Source organism: Quercus robur, chromosome 9 (assembly GCF_932294415.1).
Source record: "Quercus robur chromosome 9, dhQueRobu3.1, whole genome shotgun sequence".
NCBI classification, from domain to species: domain Eukaryota; kingdom Viridiplantae; phylum Streptophyta; class Magnoliopsida; order Fagales; family Fagaceae; genus Quercus; species Quercus robur.
The window spans coordinates 30,536,864-30,554,756 of NC_065542.1; the positions used below are offsets into that span (position 1 = coordinate 30,536,864).

General features: G+C 33.1%; 1 protein-coding gene across 1 annotated transcript; it reads right to left on the reverse strand.

Moving 5' to 3' along the window:
* Window positions 1-4,157: 4,157 nt before the first annotated feature.
* LOC126700527 (wall-associated receptor kinase 2-like) lies at window positions 4,158-14,056 on the reverse strand. Its single transcript, XM_050398717.1, has 5 exons — window positions 13,107-14,056; window positions 12,734-12,904; window positions 6,997-8,155; window positions 4,682-4,722; window positions 4,158-4,586 (listed from the first exon to the last, which is right to left on the reverse strand). The coding sequence occupies exons 1-4, from the start codon at window positions 13,993-13,995 to the stop codon at window positions 4,719-4,721; spliced, it is 2,223 nt and encodes a 740-aa protein (XP_050254674.1). The 5' UTR covers window positions 13,996-14,056; the 3' UTR covers window positions 4,158-4,586; window positions 4,682-4,718.
* Window positions 14,057-17,893: the final 3,837 nt, after the last annotated feature.

A 17,893-nucleotide genomic window follows, 5' to 3' on the forward strand; every position in this document is an offset into this window, starting at 1 on the left:
TAAAGGACCAACATTGTAATTTTGCCTTAATTAAACTTTACATTTTGAAAGTGCATGTTACATTAATATTTCTTAGGTAGACTTTGATAAGGTCCTATGTCCTAATGACTAATTACGATGTGCTTTGGTAACCGCTCATACAGTCATGTGCTTCTCACGTGATTTGGTAATTGGTCGCATGCTCTAATTGTCTAATAACTGGCTTGCATTCTTGTTCTTCTTGAATTGACTTTGTAACCTCGTGGGTTCCAGTTAGCTCAACTGATAAAGTCTCTGATGGTTATATAAGAGATATGGGGTTCAATCCCCGTCTACACCAAAAATTGATTGGTGTCTTAGTCTAATGATAAAAAATTATCATCAAGAGTGGACGCTATAGGTTGAAACTCTCTCTCAAAATATATATATATATATATAAATAAAAATAAAAAAGGACTTTGTAACCTTTGTAAGCATTAACTGATAAAAACACTAAGTTTCATGACACCACTTATATTCCTAAGGGCTTCAATTCAGTAGTAGACACTAACTTAGGTAACCTCTTCTACCTATTTTTTGTTCATCCAATAATAAAAAAATAAAAATAAAAAGAACCAGTAGTATGTATTCATATAATAATACAATAATATATATATTTTTTTTTTGAGAAATAATTGCAACATGCTACTAATCCCGCAGCTCGAACCCTTCCCCCCTAGACCCCTAAGTACTTTGTGCATAGAGAGATGTCAATTCAGCTACAAGGCCTTTGGCAATAATACAATAATATTATTATAAATATAAAAGCACAAGTACATATATACATATGAATATAATATATATATATATATAGATGGGTTCAAGTTACACTTGGTGTAACTCTTATGGAGTTACACCTTTTCTGTAATGTAGATTTCTAATAGATCCAATGGTTGGAAAAATAGCATTAAATGATTATTTTGTTTCTCTTCCTTATTTATGACAAATTAATTCTATCCCTTTTTCTCTCTCTTTCTTACCCAATATAAAAAGAAATTTTCTTCTTCTTTCTCTCACCTATTTTCTCTCTCTTGCTTACCCAATAAAAAACAAAATTCTCTGCTTCTTTCTCGCACCGTGATCTGAGCAAAGGAAGAAAAGATAAAACTGTAAAGTTGTGATTTACAAATATGTATTTTGTTGGCTTTTATTCCGTGCCAAATTTGATTGTAATTTTATTCAATATTTTGTATCCTGTATCTGTTGTGAGAATTTATTGTAAGGGTTGTGTGATAGTGAGAGAGAGTGTGAAGACTCAAGCTATTGAAGCAAGGAAGGTTTTCGCGGGTATCTCGCGACTAAGCATCCCACGAAAAGATGCATGTGCCTTGCACATGACTGGAATGTGAAGAGTCTGTACAGATGGAGACAACAGTGTCTCGCGAGTATCTCGCGGGTAAGGCCTTCCCGCGAGACATTCTGTTCTGCCAGTCTGTACTGCCTGATACACACTTTCTGTACCCTCACCATATATATCCATATTACCCACAAATGTGAAGGAGAGCTTCTAAGAGAAAACCCTAGCTAAAACACTTGAGAGTTAGAAATTGTTATACCAACAATTCTCTACATATTTGTTTACGGGATTTCCTCATCTCCTACCTCTCCATTTCCATACCATTGAGATGTCAATAGCCCAAACACTTACCACACCTTTTGAGAGTGTCCAGTGAGGTTTTGGTGTTGCTGAGAAACATTGGAAGAAGCCAAGAATGGCAGATGCAACATGGAGCTTGTTGCAGGATCTAGAGAGCTAGGTACAGAGAGTAGATTAGGCTTGGAGGGTCTCTTGCTTACCCATGTATCCCAACTGATTGTCTAGTGGATTGATTTCAGCTTGGAAGGCGGCGGAGAGGTTTTTCGCCGAGTTCTTCGATTTCTTCTTCGATAACACATCTCGGTGTTATCTGTGTTTGCATCTCTCTTCCCTACTCTTGTTCATTTCATTTTACTGTTGTGTTGCTTTCAACATGAATTAGAGTAGCTCTCTTGTTTGTTTGCTTGCGTTTACACTATTCTGCACTTAGTATTAAGTTAATGTAAAATCAATCAAGCCATGTTTTGAATTGGGGGTCTAAACAAGCTCTTGTGTTTTCACACATTTCGAGCTTTCAAAAACAAGATGATTTTTTTTATGAATTAGAAAAATTACCAAATTAAGAAGCTTAACCAACGCTTTGCAAGAAAATAAATCCCATGAGGTTTTTTAAGCTTTAATTTTGAGATATTTTTTCCCCGTTTAGGAGACTTGGTTAATTGGTTTTGAAGTAGAAATATAAGTATGATGTTTGAGTTATGTTTTTTTTTAGGCTTTGCTTTGTCTCTGTGGCTGTCACCTCTATCCATAAAGTTTTCTATCATTTTTTTTTTTAAGAGAGTATGGGAATTAGGAGATTAGGAAAATTGAAACCTCAAAACCATTTGAAACACAAAACAAGTCTAACAAAGAAGAAGGAACGTTGTCTAACAATAGAAATTTTATGAAGAAAGAGACACCATTAAACAAAATCCAATATCTAAGGTTGGCGGTCGCTTTGTCATATCTAATATCTAAGGGATTTTGACAACTTATATAATGTAAGAAGAGAGTTTTTAAGTGATGATTAGTTGAATATGTGACATTCTAAAAAAACCGTTTTCATTTTGCTATATTAAACTTGTTTTTGGTTGAACATAGAAAACCTTCTCCATTGACCTACATTTTCCACCATAGAAGAAACGTTGTCTAACAACAGAAATTTTAGGAAGAAAGGGACACCATTAAACAAAATCCAATGAGATCTATGGAAAGTAATAAATGAGGATAGAGAAAAACTATTATTAATTAGGTAAATAAGTGGAAAGAAATAATCATTTAATGCTATTTTTCCAACTTTTGGATCTATTAGAAATCTACGATACAGAAAAGGTGTAACTCTTATAGAGTTACATCAGGTGTAATTTGAACCCATCTCATATATATATATATATATATATAGAGAGAGAGAGAGAGAGAGAGAGAGAGAGAGAGGTTCAAGTTACATCTGGTGTAACTTGACAAAAGTTATACCATTTGTAAATCGTAGATTTGTAATTGATCTAATGGTTAGAAAAATAGCATTAAATGCTAATTAACTTACACCTCATTCACTTAATTAATAGCAATTTTGTTTCTCTCTTCTTATTTATTATTTAAAACCTTTTACATATATTCCTTTTTTTGCTAATGACTTTACAACTATATTTGCAATACTTTTTTTTTTTTTTTTTTTGGTTGAGTTCGTACTACTCTTTTTTTTTTTTTTCTTCTTCTTCTTCTTTTAAGCCGGTCATATTCTTATAGTCTTATCAATTGTGAATATATATCCTATTTCCTTAAAAATAAATAAATGACTAAGTGTTGTTTAATACTGACCAAGCTTGTAATTTTTTGATAAGAGATGCTACGTCTACAACATTTTTACAACAAATCACAGGTGGTTAGTTGTTATTGGTTCAAATTTGAAACTAACACTAAAATTACGTTTTTGCCCTAGCAATAACAACCAGTAATAACCTGCCACTTAAGATTTGTTGAAAAATGTTGTAGACATATCATTTCTCTTTTCTGATCTGGGATAGAATTTCATCTTCACAGAGACCATGCGTAACCAAGGTACTCTGTATTTCCCTCAGCAGTTTTTAATCTAATGACTGACCAAGCTTAAAATTTATCCGATGCCACTAGTGCTAATCTAATTTCTGTTAGATTTTTTGTCCCTTAAGAAGATGTGTCTATCATCCGCAATTGTAAATGGGACATGGCTGGGTTCCTCGAGCTATTTGGATACCTTTAACTAGGCTTTCCATCTAATGTCTTGCAAAAGTTTGAAGAGAACTTCCATGACTAAAATTAATTGGGCTTCTGACCTGGATTTAGTTCGAGAAGTAAAATATGCTACTTGCATCCATTTTATGTTTCGTGCACTCAGGAACTCATGGAAATATTTTGAACCATCTGCTGATATATTTGAAGATTTTTGATAGTATAAGAGACATTAGTTCAAATAGGCTACACAGCCAACCCATGTGCTCTTTTTTCCCACCAAAATAAATTCTCTTTTGGCCAGCACACAACAGTTTGCATATCAAAGCTAAATTTCTATTCCTATAAACTTGAACCATAAACTTTGTCAGCAAATTCAAGTGAATCTACTTTCAACTATACCCAAAACAGGGTTCCTATCCTCATGAGTGAGAGCTATGTTTGAAGTTCACAATTGACAGACTTTTCCTCTTACAAAATTTGTGGGATATAATTGAAGAATATAATTTAAATCGGTCTAACTAAAATTACCTGATTAAAGAGAATGAGAAATAAAAAAATTACAGGATGATTGCAATACTAATGGGAAAAATAGTTAACACCAACGAACCCGTGTTTGTGGCAAAACAACCACTTATTTGGGCTGAAAAAGTGAGCAGCACACTAGAGGAGACAACTTGTCAACTACAAACATGTGAAAGTAATACCATGGAGTTTCTTTTATGTGAAAAAATAAGCCCATTGTGTCCCAACAGCAACAATTATATCCACTCTCCATCCAAGTCTGCAAAAAAAAAACACAACAACTCCAAAGCTAAGGTTTACATAAAAATGATCTAATAGGAATATTTAAGATATTCCGGGGAAATGTGTACTTACAGACTCGAATTAGCGTCACTTAGTAGAACTTGATTGTTTACCTATCACAAATGAACTAACTTTGATTAGTAATGAAGAAGTTTATACTTAAAAGAAAAACAAAAACAAAAACAAAGGAAACATCACTAAAAATCTCAAATTATATATATATATATATATATATTCACAATTAATAGAGTATTACCAGCTTAAAGAAGAAAAGAAAATGACATGAGTATTATAGACTCAGGCACACCCAAAAAAGAAGAAGAGAGAATTGCAAATATAATTGTAAAGTCATTCAACAACAAAAAATAAAAAATAAAAAGTATCTGTGTTAATTATTATTTGAGAAACTTGTTATTTAAAACCTCATTAAACAACACTTAATCATTTATTTATTTTTAAGGAGACAGGATATATATTCACAATTGATAAGACTATAAGAGTATGACCGGCTTAAAAGAAAAAAAAAAAAAAAAGAATAGTACAAACTCAAAAAAAAAAAAAACAAAAAAAAAGGTATTGCAAATATATTTGTAAAGTCATTGGCAAAAAAAGGAATATATGTAAAAGATTTTAAATAATAAAAAAGTAGAGAGAAACAAAATTGCTATTAATTAAGTGAATGAAGTGTAAGCCAATTAGTATTTAATGCTTTTTTTTTTAACCATTAGATCAATTACAAATCTACGGTCTACAAATAGTGTAACTCTTGTTAAGTTACACCAGGTGTAACTTGAACTCATCTCATATATATATATATATATATATTCACATATGAGTATATATATATGTGTATATATATATATATTCACATGTGAGTTTTGGATTTCCACATGTATATAATAATTATTTTAGCCTAAAAGTTACTCTCGATTGTCTATATTTAATTACATCTACAAGTAACTCAAAATTTTATATAATCACGTAATTAACTCAATCAAAGACAAATGTGTAATTTTGTATAATTCACAATCCCCAAGGGCAAAAATATATTCTTAAAATTCTAACTCAAATAGGTTTTGCAACACGATTTGGAGACTAATCCAAAGTGACCATGTGATGGGTGATTCAACACTAGTTTGCTCTTCATATTTGATGTATGATTAGGTCTATTGGTTCAGTACACTAGACCCAAGCCAAGTCCATTTTATCTACATATAGGAGGAAATTATAATAGGAGGGGTCATAAATAAGAAATCTATTAATGATCACTTCTTAGCTAAATACATGGATTTATTTAGAGAACTAGATATTGACTGCCCTCTAGACTTAGAGGGGTTGATAACACCTTGTGTGAGTGACGCTGAAAACTTAGAATTATATAAAATTCTAGCCTGCGGGAGATTAAGAATGGTGGGGCATGCAAGTCTTGTTGGTTTCTTACTGTTGTTTTACAAGAAGTATTTGAAGGGGGGGGGGGGGGGGGGGGGGGGGGGGGGGGGGGGAAGTGTTTGGCCTATTAGCATGTGTAATGTGGTGTGTAAAACGATTATCAAGCTTATTGTAATATGACTAAGGAGTCAAATTTCCCCTAATCAATCAGCATGTATCCCTGGGAGTGAATTTGCAAAGAATGAAGTAGTGCTCCAAAAATTTCTTCATATCTTCAGGAGGAGAAACCTAAAGGACGGTATGCTAGCTATTAAGTTAGACTACCAAAAGGCCTCTGATAGAGTCAAATAGAGTTCTTGATTATTATTGGTGGTAAGTCTAGACAGCTAGACAGCTAGACTAGTAGGGGATTTAGGCAAGGGAATCCTATCACTAGTGGAAGTTTAAAGCCAGATATTTAAATCTCTTTACACTATGACAACTCTAGGCAACATGATTGCTCACCTATGCAGGGCCTTCAGTGAGATCTACCTCAACAACTGAAAGTAGAATATCAAGTAGTATGATTTAGATGATATTGAATGCTACCAAAATGTCAAAGAGTCTTGTAACTTAATTTGTACTTGATGTTTTCAATAAAACCATTCAAGATTCAAATTTTCCTCTCCTAGTTATCAAATTGTCAAAAAAAGAAAAAAAATACCACAAAAACATTTCAGTTGGAATGCATGTTCCTTTCACCATGTGCCAAAATTTTATCTGGTCTACAACATGTGTATAATGTCTTACACAAAATGAACCAATCTACATATTCAAATATAATGTCATACATAAGTTCAATTGCACCTCCAATTCTATCATTTAATCTATAATGATTGTAGCTAAATATTACATATATCAATAATTTAGTTTCAATTGATGCAAGTATACTATGGTGGACTAACTAATTATCTCCCGCCATCCAACGGTTTCAATACTTGGTTTATCATGTTACATACCTTGTATTTGTACTGCTGGAACAATTTGTGCTAACATCAATGTTGAATGATTGCGTAGGTGCATTGAGCAAGTTCTCAATCTCTTCTGTATTGACATTAATATTTCCCCAAGGATGTTTTTCCACGATAACCAGGCCCTCCAGCTCCATTGCCACTTCCTTCATAGAAGGCCTATCCTCGCCTCTCACACATAAGCAACTTTTTGCAATATTAGCAACTTCCTTTAGTAGCTTAATATTACCCTCATTGACAATGTGATCCTCAAGAATTTGAAATAGGCGATCATCTTTTACTGCAGAAACAAAGCACTTTGCTAGATTTCTGTCACTTTCAGGCATATCGAAAGAAAATGCCATTCTACCAGTCAAAAGCTCTGCCAAAACAACACCAAAGCTATAAACATCACTTTTTTCTGTTAGTTGACTAGTATGGAAGTATTCTGGGTCCATGTACCCGAAAGTTCCTTGCACCAATGTGTTTAATTCTGTTTGATCAAGAGGAATCAACCTAGAAGCTCCAAAGTCAGACACTTTTGTTGTGAAGTTATCATCTAATAATATATTTGCAGTTTTAACATCTCTGTGTATGATTGGCACAGAAGTTGCAGAATGCAAGTATGCAAGTGCTCCTGCAATTTCTGCTGCAATTTTTAAACGCTTTTCCCATGAAAGTAAGAATGACCGACCTTTATCATGAATGTGGTTAGAAAGAGTCCCATTTGTGATGAATTCATAAACTAGTAAGGGTACTTCTGTTTCCAAACAACAACCTAATAGCTTAACCACATTTCGATGGATAATTTGAGTAAGAATAGTTATCTCATTTATGAATTGTTCAACCTGATGCTCACTACCAATTTTGGACTTCTTAATAGCAATCACTTTGTTATTTGGTAATATTCCTCTATAAACTGTACCATAACCTCCTTGTCCAAGAATTCTGCTCTCATTATAGCTGTTGGTGGCCTTTTCAAGCTCTTCTGCACTATAAATTCTGGCTGTCTCCATAGACCCGCTATGACTAGATAGTTTCTGTTGTAGTAGTAAGCCACCATTTTGTTGGAAGAATTTTTCTTTGAGCTTGATGAGCTTTCTTTTTTTCAGTCCCCAATATATCCAAGAACCCCCCACAAGCAAAACTAAAAGGCCAACACCGATACCTGCACACATTCACACATGCATTTTCAACTTGTAGAACATTTTAAGCCTTTTATATTTCTCAATACTTTTAAGAACTAAATATTTAACATATGTATCATATAAAAATGAGTCAGTTAATATTTGAATTACAATGTAGTACTAATGACTACTGCATCAGAATATAAATTTGCCATCGATTCTAACTGTAGTTCATGCCAACTTACATGAATATTAAAATTATAACAATTAAAATAGAACTAGTAAACCAAAATTTTGAATTGGAGTCCTTCGTTAAAACCTCAACATTCTTTCTTAGAAGAAGCCAATTAACCTTGAATTTTGATGTTATCCTTGCTATTAATTTTCCTTTCAGAAAGGTAGTATACAGCATGACTGACTTTTATAAATTTTTCTTATTGAATAGGAGTGTAACTTTTTTTCCCCCTTCATCAATGATGTCAATAAAATTTATTTTTGAGATTGTGACTAGAAAAAAAAAAAAAAAAAAAAAAAAAAAAAAAGAAAAAAAAGAAAAAAAGAGAGAGAGTGGAAGCTATGATTTACTTGCTTCGGCCTATTTAATGGCATTCCGTCACCGTGGAAAGACTTGAGTAACTATATATTTATTATATTGAATTATTTATAAGAAACCCAACAAAGAGTATATATAAGAATAATTTACGCCTAATATGGACCTTACCCACGGTAGTCCATGGTATTTTACAAAACCACAATTTAAAGTATTTACTGTATATCTTATTGTATTTTAGCATTTCTCCCTCAAGCTCAGGGTGAAATCTCAACTAAGACTATAACACATTAATTAAGATGATTTGTCTTGATCATGGAAGTAGAGATTTCTAGTTGATGTATTTCAAGTGTGTAAGACATATTGAACTAGACCGCTGTAAGATTAATTATTCAATTAACAACGTTATCTGAATAATAAATCTCACAACTTCTAATTTCAAACTCTCAATCCTAAGAGGATAGTGAACTCGATCATTAAATGTAAATTACTCTGAAATATCAGGAGTGAGATCTAATTTAACAGTCAAAACCTTAGTATGTTGAGTAACCACACGTAGTGTTGAGGGAACAAATATTCTCAAGGTGAAATCCATATTGCTTTCTATAAAGACACGAAATATCCCCTTGAGATAAGTTTAATGGGAACTGGTTATTCAGGGTTGACTATTTTAGTAAACAGTTACTAAAGTTTATATTTAATGAAATTAGATTTCATAAATATGAACAACTAAAAGATTAAACTGGAGACTTAAGGAATAAAATAGTTGTTTACAAAGTAACAGTTTATTATGACTTTGTTCACCATAGATATTTCATGAAGGAGTCAAATGATATCATATTAGAGTCTAGAGTGCAATTATATTTTCATAGTGGTACTTGTTATATAATTAATGGTAACTTTGGGCTTGTCAAGAGTTGACAAATATATTTGAAAGCCCATTGGAGCTAGAGCCTTATTAGTCTCTTTGGTCCCATCCCAAGCCACACACTTAAGCCCAATTGGGCTGGCTCAAAAGCCTAACCCAATTAAATAATCAGTTATTTATTTAATAAGAGTTATTAAATAAAGTAACTGTTTAGGCAATTAAAAATGTACGTATGATTAAAAGAAGAGAAAACAGTTTTTCTTTGTAGCATCTTTTGAATACACTTTTCTTTTGGAAAATAAATGTACTTAAGAACTAATTGTAAAACCACTCATCTTAGGCATTATGTGGAATTGGGATAAAGATTGAAAGTCTTCTCAAGTGCTGTTTTTGAATTTTACTACATCAAGGTATGCTTTCTCTTCTTTGTTCTAGAATTTAAGGTTATATATTATCTCTCATGAATGAAGTAAATCCTTATATTACTTCCGCTGCATGTTTTGTATGAGAAGCAAAACCAATTTTTCTAACAAAATGATAGTTACACTAGTGTTTGAGATGATGATATTGGCATACGAAAGAGTCATGGGTGGTTGTATGGTGGCAACACCAATAGCCAGAACAATGATATAAACTGTGGACATTGATTTCGTGGGTGGTCAAAAATTGGTTTGAGGGTCACAAATACCCCCTAAAAGGCAAATGAACACATGATGGTGGCTTTTGAGGAAACTCTAAATAGATTGGAAGATGGCCCCTAAAATCAAAATCGATGCAAAAATAAAAGTAGGAAAATGATTTGTCATAATAGAAAATGGTCTTTGAAATATGGCCAATGTTGGTCAATGTTGATCAAAACTGACATGACGGTTAGACAAGTATGGACTGAGTCACCCATTGGATGTTACTAAGTAAATCCTAGCTATATAAGTGATTAGGAAAAAAAGGTCTTAATTGTAACCTAATTACTCTTTTTGGTATGTAGCGTATATGTGCCTTGTATTTTTCTTTGGATTGTGAAAAATGGTATTAGAGTTAACTTGGTAATGTCATATAGCTTGAGTGCACCTTAGCACAACACAAGTCCTAACAAGAACGTTTGAGATTTTAATGTGGGAGATTGTGATATCCTAAATTGTGTGGGATTTGATTGGGGTGGATTGGATTGTATATGTGAATTGTGCAGCCTTATGCTAAGTCCAATGCTAAGTCCACACCCGATGTTCACTAGCTAGGTAGATTCTGGCTATATGAACATTTTTTGCTTTAATATATTTTCTATGCTGTTTGGCATGTCATATAAAACTAGAAACAATATAACCAGATTTTAATTATTTTCAATTCAGGAAAACTTTTTGGTATTAAAAATAAAAATAAAATAAAATAAAAAAAACCTTCAAAATTGAACAAGATATATCATATACTGTGATACTATGTTCCAAAGCAAATAATAATAATAATAAAACAAAGAAAGAAAAGAAAAATCAAACTTTTTTTAAGGAGAAAACTTAATAATTTTTACAATGGGGCTAGTTTTATATATACTTTAGGTTAAAAATCCTAGCCACCCTAAAGACTTATTAGTTGTTTTTTACTCAAATAATCCCCAAGAGAAGACGACATATAGATTTTAAGAAGAGGAGGTTTGAAGATTCCTAAGTTTATCGAGTAAGCATCTTATAAATCTCATGTAAAATCGTTAGACCCCAGGAAAACTGATTTTAGCTTCTTCATTTTCACACCTTTTTAGTAGTTATATTGATTGTAATGGATTTTAGGTTATGTTGGGAGTGTTCTTGAGAAGTTGCAAGGGTTTTTGAGTAGGCATTGATAGATATAAGCACTACTTTTCTAGTACTCATTTTTTGGTTTGTTTGTTTGTTTGTTTTTTGCCAATTTTTTTTTAAACAATTGAGAGTCTAAAGTCTAAACAACAGACCGGATAGACGACAAAAACACCGTCATTTTGTTGGGCCTATTATAAACAATAGGTGTAGATTTACCAAAGCGACAAAATAATAATAATAATAATAATAATAAATAATAGCTATAGTTCCGGTAAAAACTGATTTTTCATTTGGTTCTTTTATAGCACAGTACCTCTAAAAATGAGTTTTTAAATTTTGGTGTATTTTTCATTAAAAAAAGGCAAAATTGAGATACAATTTCTTAAATAAGCTGTTTTATGAAATTTCTAAATAAATTTGGAAGTTCAAATATATTTTAAAATATAATTTAGGTGAACAAATTATAATATATGGGTTGATATGCTATTGAGACTTCCAAGTTTAGTTTGGAGCTTTAGGGTTTGTTTATTTTATTTATGTAATTAGATACAGTTTTTAAAATATTTTTTCTAGATACCATTATAATTTATATAACTTGTTTATTAATGAAAATAAGTTCATTCAAGCATTCCCTATCAAAATTTTCAAGGAATACAGGACCAGGGTTGCGTGAAGCGAGTGACAGATATCTTGTTCGATCAAGAAGGAATAGTATAGGTGGGCTTTAGTTTGGGTCCTAAGTCCTAACTCAACATGGGCGTTTGCTGTGGTGTATCTTTATTTGTATTGGACTTAAAGCAGGTTCAGTTTGTGACCTTTGGTTACAAATTTGGGATTGCGCTGTATTGGATAGTTTCGGCTTCTTTAAAATATGGGCCAAGATCGTTAAAACATTTTGCCATGTCTACCAATTACAAACAAAAGCGCTAATTTTATCTTTATCCCAATATGTGGGCATTATTATAAAGTATATTTTATTCTTCTTTTTAGTATCTAGTCATTTTTCAAGCAGATAACGTTGACAAATGAGGCTAATGATATTCCAAAAGTATTTAAAGCGTTTGTGAACCTTATATTACTTCGAGGAATCTACACAGTATCGTGAGATTACAATATTATGAGCAGGAGGTAATGCATTCCAAAAACTTTGAAATTTCTCCGCTTTGATTGATTCCAGAGTATTGTGTTTGTCGTTTGGTTGAAAGGAGCAGTGATGGTATATTCTAGTTAAGTCTATTTTATGTACTTTTATATATTTATATGTTTTTTATTTTGTTGTTGTCGATATATAAATTTCTCTTTTTATTAGATAGTATAATTTATATTTTTTTTAAAAACACCATACACAAATTCCTAAGAGTTGCAATTGGTAACAAGTATGTTATAATCATTACCCTACAATAAATATACTTACCAATTGTGAGTATAATTGCTAGTGATGATTTATTAGGAACACATGCCTCCCCATCTGAATGGTACCCTTTCATGCACGAACAATGATAACTTCCGAGTTTATTGACGCAATATTGGTGGGGGTGGCTTGTGCAGTTATTGAGTTCTTTAGCATCATCGCACTCATCAATGTCTGTAATTGTGAAATAATAATTAAGCAAAAAAAGTACTATTTTTAAGTATCGTAAAAGAAGTACTATTGCAATCAAAAGCAATAACAAGAAACGTGAAACGTATTGCCACATGATATATATAGACTGTATGTTAGAAAATCGTTATGGTGTTTCTTTCCTTAATTTTTGTTGTAGAGATTTGTAAGTATATTGAATATATACCTTGGCAACCCTGTTTGAGGTATGGGTTCCCTTCGTAACCGTCTTTGCACTTGCAACGGTACCCAGACCCGTTGTTGAGATCAGAACATGTGGTATTCGCTCCACATATGTAATTCGGTCTGTTCCGAGCAACTTTACATGTCTTGTTACCAACTGTCCAATTGAGAACCATCGGAAGGGTTCTATTGTTTCGCAGACTGGCGAGGTAACCTGATGAGAAATTGAACTTGTCTTCTTGGATAAAAAAGGCAAAGCTGCATGGATTGAATTTCCAGACTTCTTTGTGTTTACTACTAAAGCTATATGCTCTGAAATCAACATTTTTCAATCCTTCCGGAATCTTAATCTCGCAACACCCAATTCCGGAGCACGTCCCATTGACTACATTTCTTATGTTTTGACAAGAGGACAGGCAGCCGATGGTAAAGTCTTCACCGTTCAGATCACCATTAAGGAATGCGAAAGTGTCACAGCCAATTGCCACGAACTTGTTTTTTGTGGCGGAAACTGTGAAACTGGGAAGGGTGACAGATGATGATTTATTTTCCAGAGGCGCGCCTGACTCGTCGTAACAGTCAAGGGAGTTAAACATCTGGATGCCAATCTCACCTTCTTCAGTGGAAATGCTTGTAACGTTAAAATCTCCAATCATTGGTTGAGGTTGGCCGTTCGCGTTGGTAGTACAATTGATAAAATAATACCCAAGAATAGCAGTGTCATTGAGGTAACAACCTTTAGTTGTGCCATATGGATATGGAATTTTAACATTTCCACATATGTCGGGGCATTTAGGCAGGGCTATTGGAAACGCTATTGCTGCGGCTGCCATTGTTGCTGATAATATCACACCAACCCAGATGACTTGGATAAGCATCCCAAGTAAACCCATAGCCCCACTATTTTCCCAAAGAGTGTCTAAGATTAATTGATGTTTTGGTATATGGAAACTTCGTAGAGATGCTGGACTACTTAAAGCATGCAGACGAAAAGATAAGGCCCGTCTATTACGCTAGACTTGAAGTGAATGTTTATGGTGGATTTGTGTTTACGTACACTTTACAGCTTGATCAAGTGCTTGGGGCATGGGCAGACTTTCACTTGTCGAGTCTAAATCTTCTGTCTCATCAATTGTTCTCCACTTTATACTCCACCAATGAAACTTGGACAACTAATCTCTTTCATTAAATGAGATAACTCCGACTTTAACACCGTTAACGTTAAAATCCCTTTCTTTTTCTTTCTTTTTTTTTTCTTTTTTTTTTTTTCTTTCTTTCCGCAGCTTTTGTTCTTCTCTCTATTTGCAGCTTTTGTTCTTCTCTTTGTTTGCAGCTTTTGGTTTCTTTTTTTTCCCGCTTCCGTTTTTTTTTTTTTTTTTGGTTTTCTTTTTTTTCCTCTTTTCCATGTGGTTGACATTAACAAGGAGTCCAACGAGTTTTGTTCGAGATTCTTAGCTGGTTTCTCAAATGGGTTTTGCTCATTTCTCAATTTTGAGATCTGGATTCTAAAATTTTTTTTCTTCAAAGGTTCTTAATTTTTGTGTTACTTTTTCAGTTTGAGGTTCCAAGTTCCAAACTTTAATGGCTCCAAGATTGGACTTTTCTAACTGGTGGCCAAAAGATACCTGCAAAGGAAACCCAGTGGTAGTCACAATGGATAACCCAAATTTCTCAGTTGTGGAGATTGATGGTCCAAAGTCTACCTTCAGGCTTGTAGAGAAAAGTAGAGGCAAAAATGCAAAGCAAGTAACATGGGTTTTGCTTCTCAATAGACAAAACTTATTGGACTCCTTGTTAACGTCAGCCACATGGAGAAGAGGAAATAAAAGAAACCAAAAGCTGCAAACAAAGAGAAGAACAAAAGCTGCAGAAAGGGGAAAAAAAAAAAAAAAAAAAAAAAAGAGAAAGGGATTTTAACGTTAACGGTGAGTGTTAAAGTTAAAGTTATCTCATTTAATAAGAGAGGTTAGTTGTCCAAGTTTTATTGGTGGAGTATAAAGTGGAGCACAATTGATGAGACAGAAGATTTGGACTCTCACTTGTCTGTTTCTTGATTTGTGGATTTGTGTTTACTGTCACACAGCTTTAAAAAAAGAAAAAAAAAAAAAAGATTATCGCTTCACATTTTTAAATTTATTAGGAAAAAGATGACAGCTCATGTGCTTCACTATTTCAGAAAGCGTCTTCAATAGTCATATTATGTTGGAAAAAATGACACCAGTTCACACTTGACATTGACAAGAGTAATATCTCCTGTATTCCATTTTTCGTAGGAGACTTGAAAATAATATCTAGCTTTCACGGTGAGAATGAGTAGCCTTAATGAAGTAGCCCTTCTCGAATCTCGACCACTTATTTTCTGTTCACTTGTCTTTTCCCTCTTACAGAGTCACATGGCCTTCATTTATTTTGTTTTCAAATGGGTCGTCTGCATCTTTTAATTAGTGTGGTTCCATGGTTTGGTTTCATCTGAATTATTGTGTGGATTTGGATCAAGGGTGTCAATACCGTACCGGAGGCCGTTTCGGTTTGGTTATTGGAACGAAATATTTCGGTACCGGTCCGTACCGGTGTACCGTTTCGGGTTTACTGCTATTTATAATAATAATAGTAATAATAATAATTTTCTTAGGGCCTATACCTTTTATGTTGTTTAGGACTTACAGAATTTGTTAATACATTTTAAGAATAGCTAAATTTCCATCTATGACCCATGTCATTTATTAAATAGAGTAAATTAAAACTAAATGCTACTAGGAGTTGACACTTGCCCATCTAAGCAATTGACAAAAAAAAAAAAAAAAGTTAACGAAAATTTGAAAGAGCAAAATAAGCATTCAGTCACAAAGAAAAAAAAAAAAAAAAAAAGCATAATAAGCATTAAAGAGAGGAGATAAGGACCAAGGAGTCACGTGGGCTTTGGGAAAAGAAAATAAAATAAAAGCCTATCAAGCTTTTGGTGGAGAAACCAAGAGAAAATGAGGTGAATGTGGGTATAGGCATATGGCACCACAGCTTGACCGGTACAAGTACATCGTCAATGTAAAATTTAAAACATTCAAAACCTATGTATTGTGTAGAGAAAGAAAACAAGCGAAGCAGACGAAGGGAGATCAGTGGCTCAAAAGAAGATCTAAGTGGCTAAAATGAAGAAGAAGATGATTTTGTTGATGATCTGGCACGCTGATGCTTCAATGATGGCCACCAGTTGCTGTAAGTATAAAGTTTTTTTTTAAAAACCCATTTAAATTTGTACCGGCCGAAAATGCAAATACCGCCGAAAAGCTCCGAAATCCGCCGGAACAGCCGAAACGAGCCGGTACACCCCGGTATTTGGGGCGGTACAATTCAGCCTTGTTTCGGTACCGGTTAAGGTACCGGAACGGAATATTCCGGCAGTACCGGCCGGTACGGTACGAAATCGTCATCCTTGATTTGGATTCAACATTTCCGTTTAATCCTGCGTTATGTTTTTCTCCTTTTTTTTTTTTTTTTTTTAATATTACTGTTCACACATTGTTCCAATACTGTTTATGTATTGTTTACGGGTCCCTCAATACTATTCATATATTTAAAAATTATTTTGTTACAATGTTTTCAGTTTTCAGTTTCAGTCACAATAAATTCAATCCAAACGGACCCATTGTTTCACATTTTAAGTCAACAATTGTATCTATGTGAGTATTGTGTTCCTTACGTGGTACTCGAATGTACTTGACTTGAGTAACAAGTTGCAACAAACTCAAGTTCCACATATATGAAACTCAATTTTCTTAAATTTGAGTTCAATATCAAACTCAAGTTTTAAAAAATTATTAAATATTTTTTAAACAGTGATATAATACTACTAATTTCGAAAAATAATAGTGATAAAATAATAATAATTTTGAAAAATAGTGATATTTATCTATTTTTGCCTGAAAATTGGTGTTAAGCGTGTTTTTTTGTCCCGACTGAGAGTGTGAAAACTGGGAAGTTTAAAGGGAAACAACAGAGAAATTTCATCACATTCAAATGCCCACTTCACCATCCCAACGTCATATTAAAATACAAACTATTGCTATCTTCACGGATTCTACCAGCCAACCCCACTCATATAGCGTTTTCAGTGTCAGAATCTTTGAAATAAATAACCCATAAGAGCTTGTTTGGATGGGTTTATTTTTGAGTGATATCACTCAATTTTCTGTTTTCATCGTTCAAATTGTGTGAGTCTCATTTGTTTGGATGAGTTTTGGATTATTGTTTTCATCACTCAATTCTCTGGTTTTTTAGTAATGAGTTATGGAAACTAAAAACATATTTTAGGTGTTTTCAGTTTCCAAAACTTAGTTTTCAATAGCATTTTTGTAATTAAACCCATATCCAACCGCAATGTTTGACAAACGGATTTTTTTTTTTTTTTGGGTGAAACCCAGCGGCAACTTTTGAAGTTGAAAACTGGGTCTGAGTTAAGGTGCCAAGCAAGAGGTTTGAAAAATTGAGATATTTTAGTGATGAGTGATGAAAATTAAATGATGGCAAATTACAAACCAAACAAGCCCCAAAGCATTTGCTTTTTTCATTTCGAAAGACTTGTATATTATGCCGTAGCCTTCAGCCGTGATGTTTCAAAGATTCTGACACAATGTTTACAGAAAAAAAAAAAAAAAAAAAAAAAAAAAAAAAAAAAAAGATCCTGACACTATGCTGTAGGAAAAGAAGATAGCCAAAAAAAAAAAAAAAAATTTGATTTTGCTAACGTGTGCCCTAAAGGCATATAATAACTAACCATTTTGGAAAAAAAATTTC

Coding starts and splice junctions, on each gene's coding strand:
- LOC126700527 (XM_050398717.1), bottom strand. CDS start 13,995: ATGGGTTTACTTGGGATGCTTATCCAAGTCATCTGGGTTGGTGTGATA. Junction 12,905..13,106: donor CCTCAAACAGGGTTGCCAAG/GTATATATTCAA, acceptor TCACAATTACAG/ACATTGATGAGTGCGATGAT. Junction 8,156..12,733: donor AGCAATTATACTCACAATTG/GTAAGTATATTT, acceptor GAATGTGTGCAG/GTATCGGTGTTGGCCTTTTA.